The sequence below is a fragment of the Oncorhynchus clarkii genome, chromosome 2, assembly GCF_045791955.1.
Source record: "Oncorhynchus clarkii lewisi isolate Uvic-CL-2024 chromosome 2, UVic_Ocla_1.0, whole genome shotgun sequence".
NCBI lineage: Eukaryota > Metazoa > Chordata > Actinopteri > Salmoniformes > Salmonidae > Oncorhynchus > Oncorhynchus clarkii.
This window is the reverse complement of record NC_092148.1, coordinates 88,541,643-88,561,947: the sequence shown is the minus strand read 5'-3', so window position 1 is coordinate 88,561,947 and position 20,305 is coordinate 88,541,643. Positions and strand designations below refer to the sequence as shown.

Genomic DNA, 20,305 nt, shown 5'->3' with positions numbered 1-20,305 from the left:
TGTGTGTGTGTGTGTGTTTGTGTGCATGTGTGTCAGCAGTGGGCCTGAAGAACAGCTGAGCATGCCTGGTGGGTGGGGCCCAATGGGAGTATCCCAGACTTCCTGTCCCCAGCGAACGGGGAGTGATGACATCACAATGCGGTCTAGGACACCCCATCCCCTGAATATGTCAGAGAGACAAGAGGGGTCATAAGCCTGCCCCTCAAAATCCAAGTGACCTCTGTGACCAGGCCACTGATAGGTTTAGAGGCATTCAGGACGCTAGGGGGACACCTGACAGCCCTTCTGCCTGTTCAGGTCAGAGCTTCCTGAGGCTCTATCCAAGGGGACATGTGTAACAGAATGTGTGGACAGAAGTGAGCTGGTGTTACAATTGTTGTTAGTGGTTGCTATGCGTTATACAGTCCTTTACTAAACTCAGCAATAAAAAGAAACGTCCTCTCACTGTCAACTGTGTTTATTTTCAGTAAACTTAACATGTGTAAATATTTGTATGAACATAACAAGATTCAACAACTGAGACATAAACTGAACAAGTTCCACAGACATGTGACAAACAGAAATGGAATAATGTGTCCCTGAACAAAGGGGGGGGGGGTCAAAATCAAAAGTAACAGTCAGTATCTGGTGTGGCCACCAGCTGCATTAAGTACTGCAGTGCATCATGGACTGTACCAGATTTGCCAGTTCTTGCTGTGAGATGTTACCCCACTCTTCCACCAAGGCATCTGAAAGTTCTCGGATATTTCCGGCGGGGAATTTTGGCCCTCACCCTCCGTTCCAACAGGACCCAGACGTGCTCAATGGGATTGAGATCCGGGCTATTCGCTGGCAGAACACTGACATTCCTGTCTTGCAGGAAATCATGCACAGAACGAGCAGTATGGCTGGTGGCATTGTCATGCTGGAGGGTCATGTCAGGATGAGCCTGCAGGAAGAGTACCACATGAGGGAGGAGGATGTCTTCCCTGTAACGCACAGCGTTGAGATTGCCTGCAATGACAACAAGCTCAGTCCGATGATGCTGTGACACACCGCCCCAGACCATGACGGACCCTCCACCTCCAAATCGATCCCACTCCAGAGTACAGGCCTCGGTCTAACGCTCATTCCTTCGACGATAAACGTGAATCCGACCATCACCCCTGATGAGACAAAACCGAGACTCATCAGTGAAGAGCACTTTTTGCCAGTCCTGTCTGGTCCAGCGTCGGTGGGTTTGTGCCCATAGTCAACGTTGTTGCCGGTGATGTCTGGTGAGGACAACTGTGAGGCGTCTCACAGTACGGACATTGCAATTTATTGCCCTGACCACATCTTCAGTCCTCATGCCTTGCAGCATGCCAAAGGCACATTCACGCAGATGAGCAGGGACCCTGGGCATCTTTCCTTTGGTGTTTTTCAGAGTCAGTAGAAAGGCCTCTTTAGTGTCCTACGTTTTCATAACTGTGACCTTAATTGCCTACCATCTGTAAGCTGTTAGTGTCTTAACGACCGTTCCACAGGTGCATGTTCATTAATTGTTTATGGTTCATTGAACAAGCATGGGAAAGTGTTTAAACCCTTTACAACGAAGATCTGTGAAGTTATTTGGATTTTTACCAATTATTTTTGAAAGACAGGGTCCTGAAAAAGGGACGTTTCTTTTTTTTGCTGAAATTAGATGATATTATTATATCTGATTACCCATGTATTGTAATGCTATGTTTATTATGTACAGTATATTTATTCATCTCTCTCTCTTTGGACAGATAACCACATCCATCTCATTTGTCCGTATAGTGAGACGGTGGCAGTGGAGTCACAGACCAGCCCAACTGGAGAGCCTGTCAATCACAGACCAGCCCAACTGGAGAGCCTGTCAGTCACAGACCAGCCCAACTGGAGAGCCTGTCAGTCACAGACCAGCCCAAATGGAGAGCCTGTCAGTCACAGACCAGCCCAACTGGAGAGCCTGTCAGTCACAGACCAGCCCAACTGGAGAGCCTGTCAGCCACAGACCAGCCCAACTGGAGAGCCTATCAGTCACAGACTGGCCCAACTGGAGAGCCTGTCAGTCACAGACCAGCCCAACTGGAGAGCCTGTCAGTCACAGACCAGCCCAACTGGAGAGCCTGTCAGTCACAGACCGGCCCAACTGGAGAGCCTGTCAGTCACAGACCAGCCCAACTGGAGAGCCTGTAAGTCACAGACCAGCCCAACTGGAGAGCCTGTCAATCACAGACCAGCCCAACTGGAGAGCCTTTCAGTCACAGACCGGCCCAACTGGAGAGCCTGTCAGTCACAGACCATCCCAACTGGAGAGCCTGTCAGTCACAGACCAGCCCAACTGGAGAGCCTGTCAGTCACAGACCAGCCCAACTGGAGAGCCTGTCAGTCACAGACCAGCCCAAATGGAGAGCATGTCAGTCACAGACCAGCCCAACTGGAGAGCCTGTCAGTATCAGACCAGCCCAAATGGAGAGCCTGTCAGTCACAGACCAGCCCAACTGGAGAGCCTGCTAGAGTAGACAACTGAGACTGAACTCAGCACGCATTGAGCTGAGTGTGGTCATTATGTCCTCAGTACTAAGGTCTTAATGTGTTCACTATGTCCTCAGTACTAAGGTCTTAATGTGTTCACTATGTCCTCAGTACTAAGGCCTTAGTGTGTTCACTATGTCCTCAGTACTAAGGCCTTAATGTGTTCACTATGTCCTCAGTACTAAGGTCTTAATGTGTTCACTATGTCCTCAGTACTAAGGCCTTAGTGTATTCACTATGTCCTCAGTACTAAGGTCTTAGTGTGTTCACTATGTCCTCAGTACTAAGGTCTTAATGTGTTCACTATGTCCTCAGTACTAAGGTCTTAGTGTGTTCACTATGTCCTCAGTACTAAGGTCTTAGTGTGTTCACTATGTCCTCAGTACTAAGGTCTTAGTGTGTTCACTATGTCCTCAGTACTAAGGCCTTAATGTGTTCACTATGTCCTCAGTACTAAGGTCTTAATGTGTTCACTATGTCCTCAGTACTAAGGCCTTAGTGTATTCACTATGTCCTCAGTACTAAGGTCTTAGTTTGTTCACTATGTCCTCAGTACTAAGGCCTTAATGTGTTCACTATGTCCTCAGTACTAAGGCCTTAGTGTGTTCACTATGTCCTCAGTACTAAGGCCTTAATGTGTTCACTATGTCCTCAGTACTAAGGTCTTAGTGTGGTCGCTATGTCCTCAGTACTAAGGTCTTAGTGTGTTCACTATGTCCTCAGTACTAAGGCCTTAATGAGTTCACTATGTCCTCAGTACTAAGGTCTTAGTGTGGTCGCTATGTCCTCAGTACTAAGGTCTTAGTGTGTTCACTATGTCCTCAGTACTAAGGCCTTAATGTGTTCACTATGTCCTCAGTACTAAGGTCTTAGTGTGTTCACTATGTCCTCAGTACTAAGGTCTTAGTGTGTTCACTATGTCCTCAGTACTAATGTCTTAGTGTGTTTACTATGTCCTCAGTACTAAGGTCTTAGTGTGTTCATTATGTCCTCGGTACTAAGGTCTTAGTCAGTTTGACTATCTCATCATTTCCAGAACGATGATGCAGCTCTCTATTCAGGGACGATGAGGAACTGATCCTGTCTGAGATAAACATTTAAAAAGAACCGAGGACAGACCTAGAGACTAGTCTCTCACTGGCGATCTCAGGGGAGATAGCGTGACCGTCGCATGCCACTGCTAATGCACCACAGATAACTAGCTAGCGGTTTCACGTGGACTTCTCGCTTACCCTGCAGCTCGTGGAAAGCCTCCTGGTGTTTGTTGGATATCTCCCGGGCCCCTTCTAACTCCAGGAGGAGCTGCAGCACCTGACTCCTCAACTTCTCCAGCTCCTGCTCCTCAGACAGAGGCTCCAGCTGCTCCCTCCTACCCTTCTCCTCCTCCTAGTTATATAGAGAAATATACAGTGTTATAAACTGGGTGGTTCGAGCCCTGAATGCTGATTGGTTGAAAGCCATGGTATATCAGACCGTATACCACGGATATGACAAAACATTTATTTTTACTGCTTTAATTGAGTTGGTAACCAGTTTATAATAGCAATAAGGCACCTCAGGTGTATGTGATATATGGCCAACATACCACGGCTAGGGGCTGTTCATAAGCACGACGCAACGCGGAGTGCCTGGATACAGCTCTTAGCCGTGGTACCCTCTCGGGCCTTATTGGTTAATCAGATTGGTAAGAAGTAAGTAAGCCTTGTCTGAGCTAGAAAGGCCCATAGTTAGACAGGTATTTTGTTAATCCCTGAGGAGAAATGTCCTTTAAAAAAGCAGCAGATTAAAATTCAAGGGTAAAATATATACATTAAATATACATGAAATATACATTAAGCTATAGATTAAGATATAGATTAAAACAAGAGTAAAATATATACAGTACAAGGCTAAAAACTGGATAGAAAGTCAAGAGCCATATAGTGTTAGAAACATGCCAGATGATTATAAACCACCAAAATATAACATCAATGAATACAATCCTAAAACAGCATCAATAAATAAAATCGCTCCTCTACCTCCTCCTAATCCTCCCTCTTCTCCTCCTTCTCTACCTCCTCTACCTCCTCCCCTTCCTCCTCTACCTCCTCCTTCTCTACCTCCTCCTCTTCCTCCTCTACCTCCTCCTCCTCTACTACCTCTACCTCCTCTACCTCCTCCCCTTCCTTCTCTAACTCCTCCTTCTCTACCTCCTCCCCCTCCTCCTCCCCCTCCTCCTCCTCTACCTCCTCCTCCTCTACCTGCTCCTCCTCCTTCTTCTCCTCCACCTCCTCTACCTCCTCTACCTCCTCCTCCTCTACTACCTCGACCTCCTCTACCTCCTCTACCTCCTCCTCCTCCTCCTCCTCTACCTCCTCTACCTCCTCCTCCTCCTTCTTCTCCTCTACCTCCTCTACCTCCTCCTCCTCTACTACCTCTACCTCCTCTACCTCCTCTACCTCCTCCTCCTTCTCCTCTACTACCTCTACCTCCACTACCTCCTCCTCCTCCCCCTCCTCCTCTACCTCTACCTCCTCTACCTCCTCTACCTCCTCCTCCTCCTCCTCTACCTCATCCTCCTCCTCCTCTTCCTCCTCCCCATCCTCCTCTACCTCTACCTCCTCCCCCTCCCCCTCCCCCTCTACCTCTACCTCTACCTCCTCTACCTCCTCTACCTCCTCTACCTCATCCTCCTCCTCTACCTCCTCTACCTCCTCCTCCTCCCCCTCCTCCTCAACCTCTACCTCCTCTACCTCCTCTACCTCCTCCTCCTCCCCCTCCTCCTCTACCTCTACCTCCTCCCCCTCCCCCTCCCCCTCTACCTCTACCTCCTCTACCTCATCCTCCTCCTCCTCCTCCTCCCCATCCTCCTCTACCTCTACCTCCTCCCCCTCCCCCTCCCCCTCTACCTCTACTTCTACCTCCTCTACCTCCTCCTCCTCTCCCTCTACCTCCTCTACCTCCTCCTCCTCCTCTACCTCCTCTACCTCCTCCTCTACCTCCTCCTCCTCCTCCTCCTCCTGATATCTGTCCATCGTCTCCTTTTCGTTATTCTCCTCCAGTACTCCTCTCTCCTTGGCGGTGATCTCGTTGTCCATATTGGGGCTCAGGCTGGGGCTGCTATGTGGTTTCAGATCTTCACAGGGCTCATCTGAGAAGGAAAGAATACAGAATTATACCATGGTTAAAAACATAATTATAGATGGTTAAAAACATATAGTCTACCATGGAAACACAACACCTCTTCAGACCACTCAGCTATAAATTCTCAGGTGCTTTTTATTTTAAGAGCCAGTTTCCCAGACACAGATTGGACTAAAAAGCACTTTGAATGAAGAATCTCCATTGTTTTCTAGTCAGGGAGTATCTACAGGCTTAATCTAATCTTGCTCCTGGAAACCAGGCCTAAGGCTATTATCGTATGTTTACTTTCATAAGAACTGCTTCAGAGATGTCTCTGGGCCTGTGCAGCATACAAGAGCGCCATCTAGTGGAAATACTCATACAGTGCAACCAATGTTAGTACACTTAGAGCTCCAATGTAGTGCACTTAGAGCTCCAATGTTAGTGCACTTAGAGCTCCAATGTAGTGCACTTAGAGCTCCAATGTTAGTGCACTTAGAGCTCCAATGTAGTGCACTTAGAGCTCCAATGTTAGTGCACTTAGAGCGCCAATGTAGTGCACTTAGAGCTCCAATGTTAGTGCACTTAGAGCTCCAATGTAGTGCACTTAGAGCTCCAATGTTAGTGCACTTAGAGCTCCAATGTAGTGCACTTAGAGCTCCAATGTTAGTGCACTTAGAGCTCCAATGTTAGTGCACTTAGAGATCCAATGTTAGTGCACTTAGAGCTCCAATGTTAGTGCACTTAGAGCTCCAATGTTAGTGCACTTAGAGCGCCAATGTAGTGCACTTAGAGCTCCAATGTTAGTGCACTTAGAGCTCCAATGTAGTGCACTTAGAGCTCCAATGTTAGTGCACTTAGAGCTCCAATGTAGTGCACTTAGAGCTCCAATGTTAGTGCACTTAGAGCTCCAATATTAGTGCACTGCCATTTACTAAACAAGACAACAAGTCAACCTCTCAACCTGCTTACAAAGCTTTCTGAATACCATGAAACAGTGTGATTTATAAATTCAGTCACATGGAATTAATTTACAAAGACATACATGCATGTCAGCGTTGGAAACATTGTAACCTAGCTAGCGAACAAAGCTCAGAATTTCTCCCTCTCTCCAGAAGGTGGCGGTAGAGTAAGCTACAGTCATGATTGTTTTGCTGCCCCAGAGACCCAAACACTGATATTTTAATAAAAGCTAAGGTGATACAAGAGAGCAAAACAGTGGCATTCCCCCTTTTTCTCTATGTATTGGACCTTCTTTTCTTCCTGCTAAAAGAAAAATATTCATTGAGCTAGTGATTAGCTACAGTCAGGACAGCAGAGGGAGGGAGGGAGGGAGGGAGGGAGGGAGGGAGGGAGGGAGGGAGGGAGGGAGGGAGGGAGGGAGGGAGGGAGGGAGGGAGGGAGGGAGGGAGGGAGGGAGGGAGGGAGGGAGGGAGGGTCAGCATGTCTAAGAAGTTACAGTGAGTCACCGCTCAGCGATGTGCCTCAGTATCATAACACCACACTGAAATAACACCCCGTTCACACACTGAAATAACACCACTCTGAATCTACTGTTCTGACTAGAGACACTGAAATGTGATAAAACACCACCAACTCACAACAGCTGTTCTTATCGTCAACATTGTTTCAGTGAGCTACTGAACTAAGAGCAACTTGAAGCAAACCCAAACGCTTATAAATTAACGCTACCATGTCAACACATGGGGATTGTCTTTCAGACAGCCTATGATAGCCTATCAGGAAATAGGAATATTTATCACTACTACAGATTGACATTATCCTACACACACACACACACACACACACACACACACACACACACACACACACACACACACACACACACACAGTATTAAAGCACTCCTCCAATATTGAGAGAGAGAAAGAGAGGGAAAGAAAGAAAGAAAGAAAGAAAGAAAGAAAGGAAGGAAGGAAGGAAGGAAGGAAGGAAGGAAGGAAGGAAGGGAGGGAGGAAGGAAGGAAGGAAGGAAGGAAGGAAGGAAGGAAGGAAGGAAGGAAGGAAGGAAGGAAGGAAGGAAGGAAGGAAGGAAGGAAGGAAGGAAGGAAGGAAGGAAGGAAGGAAGGAAGGAAGGAAAGAAAGAGTTCAAGAAAGAGAGAGAGAGAGTGAGAGAGAGAGAGAAAGCGAGAGAAAGAAAGAGAGAGAGAGAGAGAGAGAGAAAGCGAGAGAAAGAAAGAGAGAGAGAGAGAAAGCGAGAGAAAGAAAGAGAGAGAGAGAGAGAGAGAGAGAGAGAGAGAGAGAGAGAGAGAGGAGAGATTCATACAGATGGGCCATTTTGTACCGATAATTCCAGCACAACCTGTAACCAAAATATCCAAACAATCTTAGATAACTTTCTGCATTCCACATTCACTCACAGAAAAGAAAGCATCAATCTAGCAGTAAAAAAAGCACAGAGACACAAATAATGGTGAATCACGCCTTCATTACTGTGAGACTTTAAAACTCACTCAGAACCAAAAAAATCACAGTGCAACAGCAAGCAGCTGACACTAATTGAGGAGTCCATAAACACAAACAACTTCTGGAAAAATTGGAAAAAACTTTAAAAATCGTAAGAGGAATTATCGGTACAAAATGGTGACATATGGACAACCCATTTTAAAACACTCTCCGACACCGTTCAAATGGACACTAACGCAGAACAACGCAGAACAACGCAGAACAACTCCACATTCATGAGAAGTTGAATGGATTAGAAAAAGCTATAAAGGAACATCAACATCCACTGGACTCCCCAATACTGACCAGGAGCTCTATAAGAAACTAAACTATTACTGACCAGGAGCTCTATAAGAAACTAAACAATTACTGACCAGGAGCTCTATAAGACACTAAACTATTACTGACCAGGAGCTCTATAAGAAACTAAACTATTACTGACCAGGAGCTCTATAAGAAACTAAACAATTACTGACCAGGAGCTCTATAAGAAACTTAACAATTACTGACCAGGAGCTCTATAAGAAACTAAACTATTACTGACCAGGAGCTCTATAAGACACTAAACTATTACTGACCAGGAGCTCTATAAGAAACTAAACTATTACTGACCAGGAGCTCTATAAGAAACTAAACTATTACTGACCAGGAGCTCTATAAGAAACTACACTATTACTGACCAGGAGCTCTATAAGAAACTAAACAATTACTGACCAGGAGCTCTATAAGAAACTAAACAATTACTGACCAGGAGCTCTATAAGAAACTAAACTATTACTGACCAGGAGCTCTATAAGAAACTAAACGATTACTGACCAGCTCTATAAGAAACTAAACAATTACTGACCAGGAGCTCTATAAGAAACTAAACAATTACTGACCAGGAGCTCTATAAGAAACTAAACAATTACTGACCAGGAGCTCTATAAGAAACTAAACAATTACTGACCAGGAGCTCTATAAGACACTAAACTATTACTGACCAGGAGCTCTATAAGAAACTAAACTATTACTGACCAGGAGCTCTATAAGAAACTAAACAATTACTGACCAGGAGCTCTATAAGAAACTAAACAATTACTGACCAGCAGCTCTATAAGAAACTAAACAATTACTGACCAGGAGCTCTATAAGAAACTAAACAATTACTGACCAGGAGCTCTATAAGAAACTTCATGCTCTCAAATTTAAAAAGGCATGCAGACCTGATGGCATTCTAAATGAGATGCTCAAACTCACTAGTGCAAAATTTCAATTGGCTATATTAAAACTGTTTCATTTGATCCTGAGTGTAGGTTATTTCCCTGACATCTGGAATCAAGGACTCATAACCCCAATCTTTAAGAACGGAGACAAATTTGACCCGAACAATTACAGAGTCATTTGTGTGAACAGTAACCTGGGGAAGGTTTTCTGTAGTTTTATAAATGTAAGATTTCTAAACTTCCTTAATAAGCACAATGAGTAAAAGCCAACTTGGATTTATACCAAAACATCGCGCGACTGGTCATATTTACACCCTACACACCCTGATAGATAAACATGTCCACCAAAATAATACCAAAATATACGCTTGCTTTATCGACTTCCAAAAAGCATTTGATTCTATTTGGCATACATGACTGCTCTACAAAGTTATTGAAAGTGGTGTAGGGGGTCAAACATACAACATAATTAAATCCATGTATACTGGCAGCACGTGCAGCATTAAAATTGTCAAGAAAAGAACAGAATTCTTTAACCAGGGGCGGGGCCTTCGCCAGGGTTGCCATCTGAGCCCTGCACTCTTCAATATTTACATCAACGAATTGACCACTATTCTAGAAAAATCCTCAGCCCTTGGTGTTAGTCTCCACAATTCAGAGGTTAAATACCTACTCTTCAAAGATGACCTATGCCTGCTGTCACCGACAGCACATGGCCTACAGCAGAGCCTGGATCTGCTAAAATAATGATTATCCAGAGAAGATCCAGATCTCAGGGAATTAGACCAAAGTTCTCAATTGGTACAAAATATATAGAGTACTGCACACACTACAATTACTTAGGTTTAAAAAACAAGCTCAAATGGACACCTTAATGAGGCAGTGAATGAACTGAGAGAGAAAGCATGCAGGGCATTCTACACCATTAAAAAACAAATTCAAATTGAAATACCTAAAAATTTGGCTTAAACTAATTTAATGTGTCATTGAACCAATTGTACTTTATGGCAGCGAGGTGTGGGGTCCACTTGCAAAACAAGATTTCATCAAATGGGACAAACACCCCATTTAAACCCTGCATGCTGAGTTCTGTAAGATTCTCCTACATGTCTAGAGGAAAACTACAAACAATGCATGCAGGGCAGAATTAGGCCAATATCCACTAATAATTAAGTTTTGGAAACATCTAAAAGCTGAGCAAAGAAAAGAGCAAAGAAAAGAGTCCCCTCATCCAGCTGGTCCTGGGGCTGAGTTCACAAACCTGTTCTACTAACACACTGAAGCCTCAGTCCCCTCATCCAGCTTGTCCTGGGGCTGAGTTCACAAACCTGTTCTACTAACACACTGAAGCCTCAGTCCCCTCATCCAGCTGGTCCTGAGTTCACAAACCTGTTCTACTAACACACTGAAGCCTCAGTCCCCTCATTCAGCTGGTCCTGAGTTCACAAACCTGTTATACTAACACACTGAAGCCTCAGTCCCCTCATCCAGCTTGTCCTGGGGCTGAAACCTGTTCTACTAACACACTGAAGCCTCAGTCCCCTCATCCAGCTGGTCCTGAGTTCACAAACCTGTTATACTAACACACTGAAGCCTCAGTCCCCTCATCCAGCTTGTCCTGGGGCTGAGTTCACAAACCTGTTCTACTAACACACTGAAGCCTCAGTCCCCTCATCCAGCTGGTCCTGAGTTCACAAACCTGTTATACTAACACACTGAAGCCTCAGTCCCCTCATCCAGCTTGTCCTGGGGCTGAGTTCACAAACCTGTTCTACTAACACACTGAAGCCTCAGTTCCCTCATCCAGCTGGTCCTGAGTTCACAAACCTGTTATACTAACACACTGAAGCCTCAGTCCACTCATCCAGCTGGTCCTGGGGCTGAGTTCACAAACCTGTTCTACTAACACACTGAAGCCTCAGTCCCCTCATCCAGCTGGTCCTGAGTTCACAAACCTGTTATACTAACACACTGAAGCCTCAGTCCCCTCATCCAGCTGGTCCTGGGGCTGAGTTCACAAACCTGTTCTACTAACACACTGAAGCCTCAGGACCAGAACATCCAATCAATCAGGATAAACCAAATTACAACACAGTCAAAACAGAACTACATCACCTATTGGGAAAAACAAACACAAGCACAAAGCAAAATGCAGTGCTATCTGGCCCTAAATCGACAGTACACCGTGGCTAACTATTTGACCATGGTTACTGATCAAAACCTTAGAAAAACTTTGACAAAGTACAGGCTCAATGAGCACAGCCTTGCCATTGAGAAGGGTAGACACAGGAAAATCTGGCTCCCTGTAGAGGAAAGGCTGTGCAACCACTGTAGAACAGCAGAACCTGAGACGGAGCTAGAAAATAGAAAATTTCCCCAAATATTTTCCCAAATTTGAAACCCTTATTCAAGGTTTCAAAGACCTCTCTGATGAGAGTAGGCTACCCGTCCTGTTGGGGGAGGACGCAGAGAGCTGTGGGTTGGCGGCGCACTACATTGCTGTCTGCCAAAAGATGAGGGAGAGTGTCTGACAGACCAATCAACCTGCACATGTCCTCTACTGTATGCTTATTGTTATTGTTCAATATATGGTTATTTTGACCCTTGGTTATTGTTGTTACTGTTGTCCTGTTGACAATTTTGATTCTTATTATTTTCATATTGTAAATTGAATTCAGAGGTCTGGGGTCCGCTCACCAACCAAGACTTCACAAAATGGGACAAACACCAAATTGAGACTCGGCATGCAGAATTCGGCAAAAATATCCTCCGTGTACAACGTAGAACACCAAATAATGCAGGCAGAGCAGAATTAGTCTGATACCCACTAATTATCAAAATCCAGAAAAGAGCCGTTAAATTCTATAACCACCTAAAAGGAAGCGATTCCCAAACCTTCCATAACAAAGCCATCACCTACAGAGAGATGAACCTGGAGAAGAGTCCCCTAAGTAAGCTGGTTCTGAGGCTCTGTTCACAAACACAAACACACCCCACAGAGCCCCAGGACAACAGCACAATTAGACCCAACCAAATCATGAGAAAACAAAAAGATAATTACTAGACACATTGGAAAGAATTAACAAAAAAACTGAGCAAACTAGAATGCTATTTGGCCTTAAACAGAGAGTACACAGTGGCAGAATACCTGATCACTGTGACTGACCCAAACTTAAGGAAAGCTTTGACTATGTACAGACTCAGTGAGCATAGCGTTGCTATTGAGAAAGGCCGCCATAGGCAGACATGGCTCTCAAGAGAAGACAGGCTATGTGCTCACTGCCCACAAAATGAGGTGGAAACTGAGCTGCACTTCCTAACATCCTGCCCAATGTATGACCATATCATATTTCCCTCAGATTATACAGACCCACAAATAATTCAAAAACAAATCCAATTTTGATAAACTCCCATATCTTCTGGGTGAAATACCACAGTGTGCCATCACAGCAGCAAGATTTGTGACCTGTTGCCACAAGAAAAGGGCAACCAGTGAAGAACAAACACCATTGTAAATACAACCCATATTTATGCTTATTTATTTTCCCTTGTGTACTTTAACTATTTGTACATTGTTGCAACACTGTATATATATATAAATAATATGACATTTGTACTGTCTTTATTGTTTTGAAACTTCTGTATGTGTAATGTTTACTGTTAATTTCTATTGTTTATTTCATTTTGTATATTATCTACCTCACTTGCTTTGGCAATGTTAACACATGTTTCCCATGTGAATAAAGCCCCTTGAATTTAATTTAATTGAGAGAGAGAGAGAGAGAGAGAGAGAGAGAGAGAGCGCGCGAGAGAGTAGAAGAGAGGAGAAAGCCGCATGGGACAGAGAGTAAAACATTAGATCTAGTTAATTGGTAGTGACGTTCACATGTTCTACAGTAGCCCAGCGGGCCCAATCTCACAGCTCAGGGGAAACATGTACCCTTCATGACATGTTCCATATACCATCACAGTATAGAGCTACATTCATATTCATGTGACTTCACCGGAAGGCTAAACAAAACAATAAATCCTACTCGTAATAGTGTTCATGTATCTAAAAAAGTATGTTAGCTTATTAAGGCCTGCAAGGGTTTTGGTGCATGTGCGTTGGGTGAGAGTGTCTCATTAAAGTTTGATGCTGTTGTAATGAGTTAGTAATGAAGAGGAGTAAAAGAGGAAGGAGAGAGAGAGCATCAGTCACATCCTGTCCCACTGGTACCTAGCTAGCTAAAATACACTTGCTAAGTATTTATATATGAATCTAGGGCCAGGGATTCTATCCGATCACGTACAGTTGAAGTCAGAAGTTTACATACACCTTAGACAAATACATTTAAACTCAGTTTTTCACAATTTAATCGTAGAAAAATTCCCTGTCTTAGGTCAGTTAGGATCACCAGTTTATTTTAAGCATGTGAAATGTCAGAGTAATAGTAGAGAGAATGATTTATTTCAGCTTTTATTTCTTTCATCACATTCCCAGTGGGTCAGAAGCTTACATACACTCAATTAGTATTTGGTAGCATTGCCTTTAAATGGTTTAACTTGGGTCAAACGTTTTGGGTAGCCTTCCACAGCTTCCCACAATAAGCTGGGTGAATTTTGGCCCATTCCTCCTGACAGAGCTGGTGTAACTTAGTCAGGTTTGTAGGCCTCATTGCTCGCACACACTTTTTCAGTTCTGCTTCACGGTTGGGATGGTGTTCTTCAGCTTGCAAGCCTCCCCCTATTTCCTCCAAACATAACAATGGTCATTATGGCCAAACAGTTCTATTTTTTCTATTTTTGTTTCATCAGACTTTTCTCCAAAAAGTATGATCTTTGTCCCCATGTGCAGTTGCAAACTGTAGTCTGGCTTTTTTATGGCGGTTTTGGAGCAGTAGCTTCTTCCTTGCTGAGCGGCCTTTCAGGTTATGTCGATATAGGACTCCTTTTACTGTGGATATAGATACTTTTGTAAATGTTTCCTCCAGTATCTTCACAAGGTCCTTTGCTGTTGTTCTGGGATTGATTTGCACTTTTCGCACCAAAGTACATTCATCTCTAGGAGACATAACGCGTCTCCTTCCTGAGCGGTATGACGGCTGCGTGGTCCCATGAAGTATATACTTGCGTACTATTGTTTGTACAGATGAACGTGGTACCTTCAGGCGTTTGGAAATTGCTCCCAAGAATGAACCAGACTTGTGGAGGTCTACAATTGTTTTCTGAGGTCTTGGCAGATTTCTTTTGATTTTCCCATGATGTCAAGCAAAGAGGCACTGAGTTTGAAGGTAGGCCTTGAAATACATCCACAGGTACACCTTCAATTAACTCAAATTATGTCAATTTACCTATCAGAAGCTTATAAAGCCACGACATAATTTTCTGGAATTTTCCAAGCTGTTTAAAGGCACAGTCAATTTAGTGTATGTAAACTTCTGACCCACTGGAATTGTGATACAGTGAATTATAAGTGAAATAATCTGTCTGTAAACAATTGTTGGAAAAATTACTTGTGTCATGCACGAAGTAGATGTCCTAACCGACTTTCCAAAACTATAGTTTGTTATTAACAAGCAATTTGTGGAGTGGTTGAAAAACGAGTTCTTCTTCTTATTATTATTAAAGGTAATTTCCGATAGAGCCCACATATGCAGTGCTTATTGTTTCCACAAACACGGGAACTTTACCTTTATTTAAATCTTGCAATGCGTACAAAGTGTGATGGGTTTGAATCCCGGATGATCTCTTACACCACCTTAACTTCACAGCTAACTTCATTCAACCTGATCGTACAATAAACCACACTACGTATATAGTCTTCTGTTCACCAATCTCTCATTAAGTTCCCATTGGGAATATACCACATTCAGCTCCTGCTATATCCTATCAGTAATCACAAACAGGCCCTTTCCTCCCAGCAGTCTTCCTAACACAGAAATGAGGATGCACACACACACACACACACACACACACACACGCACACACACACACACACACACACACACACACACACACACACAGCATTCCCCTCGACAGTCATCCGTACACATAACCAATTATGTCACATCTCTCTTAAAAGCATACAGCACCTAAGGCATCAGTTGACAGCTAGGGACATCTCTTCCAGAAGTGGTTCCACGCCTCTCCTAACCTGGCCTACACCTACATCTGGGACAACAAGACAGATGTCTACAGGCAGAGGGTCTATGGTCTGACCCAAGCGTCTGGTGAGTAGCAGTGTAAGATGTTTGGTCCGTTATATTAGATGTAACCATCTACCCAGACACAGTACCATGTTATCTGTTACTGCAACAGGTTGGCAGAGCTTTCTGACAATCTCTCACTCATTCTAAGTAACAACACCTGAGACCAGTCATAGGCATGCTAGATACAGTGCCTTGCGAAAGTATTCGGCCCCCTTGAACTTTGCAACCTTTTGCCACATTTCAGGCTTCAAACATAAATATATAAAACTGTAGAATCAACAACAAGTGGGACACAATCAGTGGAACGACATTTATTGGATATTTCAAACTTTTTTAACAAATCAAAAACTGAAAAATTGGGCGTGCAAAATTATTCAGCCCCTTTACTTTCAGTGCAGCAAACTCTCTCCAGAAGTTCAGTGAGGATCTCTGAATGATCCAATGTTGACCTAAATGATTAATGATGATCTTGTTGTTGATTCTTCACAAAAAAATACAGTTTTATATCTTTATGTTTGAAGCCTGAAATGTGGAAAAAGGTTGCAAAGTTCAAGGGGGCCGAATACTTTCGCAAGGCACTGTAAATTCATTTTAGCAACACAGTGTGGTGCATTTAGTCACACTAGGTGACACACACACACACACACACACACAAACACACACACGTCTGCATGCACACAGGAAATAGTACCGGTACCGAGTCAATATGCAAGGGTTACGAGGAAGTTGAGGTAGTTGAGGTAATATGTACATGTAGGTAGGGGTAAAAGTGACAAGGCAATCAGGATATACAATAAACAGAGTAGCAGCAGCGTATGTGAAGAGTTTGTGTGTGTGTGTGTGTGTGTGTGTGTGTGTGTGTGTGTGTGTGTGTGTGTGTGTGTGTGTGTGTGTGTGTGTGTGTGTGTGTGTGTGTGTGTGTGTGTGTGTGTGTGTGTGTGTGTGTGTAAGCGTACAGCTACATGTTTATAATGTGTCTCTTCTAGCTATATGTTTATAATGTGTCTCTGTGTATGTACAGTATGTGTGTATGTCATGGATACATCTTTGTGGCATCTATGCGTAGGATGATATTAATTATTCACACCGCCCCTGATCTGAAGCCTCCTCTCTCCTCTTTCTCTCCACGCACACACACTCCCGTGACTCTGCATTGAATCTCTCTCTCTCTCTCTCTCTCTCTCTCTCTCTCTCTCTCTCTCTCTCTCTCTCTCTCTCTTTTTTGCATCAAAACCACAAAGGAGAAAGGTGAAGCGATACTCCAATGTCATCTCCATGGCAACTCCCCCCTGCCACCTCCACCACCATTAAGCCTAGTCTAGAGTGGATGGAATTATGTAATATTCAAATGCTGTTCATATGGATAAAACATTTTCCATCCTCATCTCGTCTCTCCTGAGTGGTGCCCAGGTGTCCTCGATTCGTTTCCCCTGGTGAACAAACTGCGTCAACTGCAACAAGTTTCCTCAGACCCATATTGTTCGTTAGGTCAACATCATAGGAGTGGCAGATCACTTCAAACATAGAGGCTTCTCAGTTGAAGAAGGGGAGAGAGGCTTCTCATTTGAAATGCAGAGAGAGAGAGAGAGAGAGAGAGAGAGTGAGAGAGAGAGAGAGAGAGAGAGAGAATGGAGAGAATGGAGAGACAGGGTACAGAGAGAGTGAGAGAGGGCACAAGAGAGGCTGGTGTGTTTACAGATATATTCCTGACGGGTTGCCCCCAGGTGGTGAAGGTAGGAAACGACATCTCTTCTTCGCTGATCATCAACACCGGGGCTCCACAAGGGTGCGTGCTCAGCCCCCTCCTGTACACCCTGTTCACCCATGACTGTGTGGCCAAGCACGCTTCCAACTCAGTCGGTTGACCGCAGTGGAGAAGGTGGAAAGTTTCAAGATCCTCAACGTACACATCACTGGCAGACTGAAATCGTCCACTCACACAGACAGTGTGGTGAAGAAGGCGCAACAGTGCCTCTTCAACCTCAGGAGGCTAAAGAAATTTGGCTAAACACCTAAAACCTTCACAAACTTTTACAGATACACAATTGAGAGCATCCTTTCGGGCTGTATCACCGCCTGGTACGGCAACTGCACCGCACAGAACCGCAAAGCAAAACTTCCCGCACTCCAGGACACCTACACCACCCGATGCCATAGGAAGGCCAAAAAGATCATCAAGGACATCAACCACCCGAACCATTGCCTGTTCACTAAGCTATCATCCAGAAGGCGAGGTCAGTACAGGTGCATCAAAGCTGGGACAGAGAGACTGAAAAACAGCTTCTATCTCAAGGCCATTAGACTGCTAAACAGCCATCACTAGCACATCCTAATAATATAGATTAGGAATCACTGGCCACTTTAATAATGTTTCCGTATCCAGCATTACTCATCTCCCGTGTATGAACTGCACTCCAGACTATTCTACGGTATCTTAGTCCCTTTTAAATTGTGTTTACATATTACATCACCCATTTCGTATCTATATACTGTATTGTATTCTATACCACATCACTGACTGTTAAACAGCCATCACTAGCACATCAGAGGCTGCTGCCTATAGACATAGATTAGGAATCACTGGCCACTTTAAGGAAATGAAACACTAGCCACTTTAATAATGTCTCCATGTCTTGCATTACTCATCTCATATGTATAAACTGTACTAGATACTATTTTACGGTATCTTAGTCACTTTAATTGTGTGTAAATATTGCATCACTCATCTCATATGTATAAACTGTACTAGATACTATTTTACGGTATCTTAGTCACTTTAATTGTGTGTAAATATTGCATCACTCATCTCATATGTATAAACTGTACTAGATACTATTTTACGGTATCTTAGTCACTTTAATTGTGTGTAAATATTGCATCACTCATCTCACATGTACTGTATATACTGTATTCTATACTATGCCACTATCTTAGTCCAATGTTGCTCTGACATATGTATATATATTCTTAATCCATTCATTACTTATATTTAGGTGTATTTTGAAGTATATGTTGTGAAACTGTTAGATATTACTTGTTAGATATTATTGCACTGTCGGAGCTAGAAGCACAAGCATTTGCATTATCATTAACAGCAGACTCGTACATTTCCTCAATGAAAACAATGTACTGAGCAAATGTCAAATTGGCTTTTTACCAAATTACCGTACAACAGACCATGTATTCACCCTGCACACCCTAATTGACAACCAAACAAACCAAAACAAAGGCAAAGTCTTCTCATGCTTTGTTGATTTCAAAAAAGCCTTCGACTCAATTTGGCATAAGGGTCTGCTATACAAACTGATGGAAAGTGGTGTTGGGGGTAAATCATACGACTTTATAAGATCCATGTACACAAACAATACGTGTGCGGTTAAAATTGGCAAAAAACACACAAATGTCTTCACACAGGGTCGTGGGGTAAGACAGGGATAAGTCTCTCACTGTTGCCGCCTGCTTACCGACCCCCCTCAGCTCCCAGCTGTGCCCTGGACACCATTTGTGAATTGATCGCCCCCCATCTAGCTTCAGAGTTTGTTCTGTTAGGTGACCTAAACTGGGATATGCTTAACACCCCGGCAGTCCTACAATCTAAGCTAGATGCCCTCAATCTCACACAAATCATCAAGGAACCCACCAGGTACAACCCTAAATCTGTAAACAAGGGCACCCTCATAGACGTCATCCTGACCAACTGGCCCTCCAAATACACCTCCGCTGTCTTCAACCAGGATCTCAGCGATCACTGCCTCATTGCCTGTATCCGCTACGGAGCCGCAGTCAAACAACCACCCCTCATCATTGTCAAACGCTCCCTAAAACACTTCTGTGAGCAGGCCTTTCTAATCGACCTGGCCCGGGTATCCTGGAAGGACATTGACCTCATCCCGTCAGTTGAGGATGCCTGGTCATTCTTTAAAAGTAACTTCCTCACCATTTTAGATAAGCATGCTCCGTTCAAAAAATGCAGAACTAAGAACAGATATAGCCCTTGGTTCAGTCCAGACCTGACTGCCCTCGACCAGCACAAAAACATCCTGTGGCGGACTGCAATAGCATCGAATAGTCCCCGCGATATGCAACTGTTCAGGGAAGTCAGGAACCAATACACGCAGTCAGTCAGGAAAGCTAAGGCCAGCTTCTTCAGGCAGAAATTTGCATCCTGTAGCTCCAACTCCAAAAAGTTCTGGGACACTGTGAAGTCCATGGAAAACAAGAGCACATTCTCCCAGCTGACCACTGCACTGAGGCTAGGTAACACGGTCACCACCGATAAATCCATGATTATCGAAAACTTCAACAAGGATTTCTCAACGGCTGGCCATGCCTTCCGCCTGGCTACTCCAGCCTCGGCCTCCCCCGCAGCTACTCGCCCAAGCCTCTCCAGGTTCTCCTTTACCCAAATCCAGATAGCAGATGGTCTGAAAGAGCTGCAAAACCTGGACCCGTACAAATCAGCTGGGCTTGACAATCTGGATCTTCTATTTCTGAAACTATCCGCCGCCATTGTCGCAACCCCTATTACCAGCCTGTTCAACCTCTCTTTCATATTGTCTGAGATCCCCAAGGATTGGAAAGCTGCCGCAGTCATCCCCCTCTTCAAAGGGGGAGACACCCTGGACCCAAACTGTTACAGACCTATATCCATCCTGCCCTGCCTATCTAAGGTCTTCGAAAGCCAAGTCAACAAACAGATCACTGACCATCTCGAATCCCACCGTACCTTCTCCGCTGTGCAATCTGGTTTCTGAGCCGGTCACGGGTGCACCTCAGCCACGCTCAAGGTACTATACGATATCATAACCGCCATCGATAAA

The 20,305-nt window shown here is 44.2% G+C and overlaps 1 protein-coding gene across 1 annotated transcript in view; it reads right to left on the bottom strand.

Moving 5' to 3' along the window:
* Nucleotides 1–20,305, bottom strand: part of LOC139375999 (coiled-coil domain-containing protein 136-like) — a 45,087-nt gene that overhangs the window by 12,568 nt on the left and 12,214 nt on the right. Inside the window, exons 2-3 of the mRNA XM_071118021.1 lie at nt 5,502–5,653; nt 3,756–3,909 (exon numbers count right to left, since the gene is read on the bottom strand). Of these exons, the coding sequence (XP_070974122.1) occupies nt 3,756–3,909; nt 5,502–5,600 (253 nt within the window). The 5' untranslated portion in view covers nt 5,601–5,653. The remainder of the gene's footprint in view (nt 1–3,755; nt 3,910–5,501; nt 5,654–20,305) is intronic.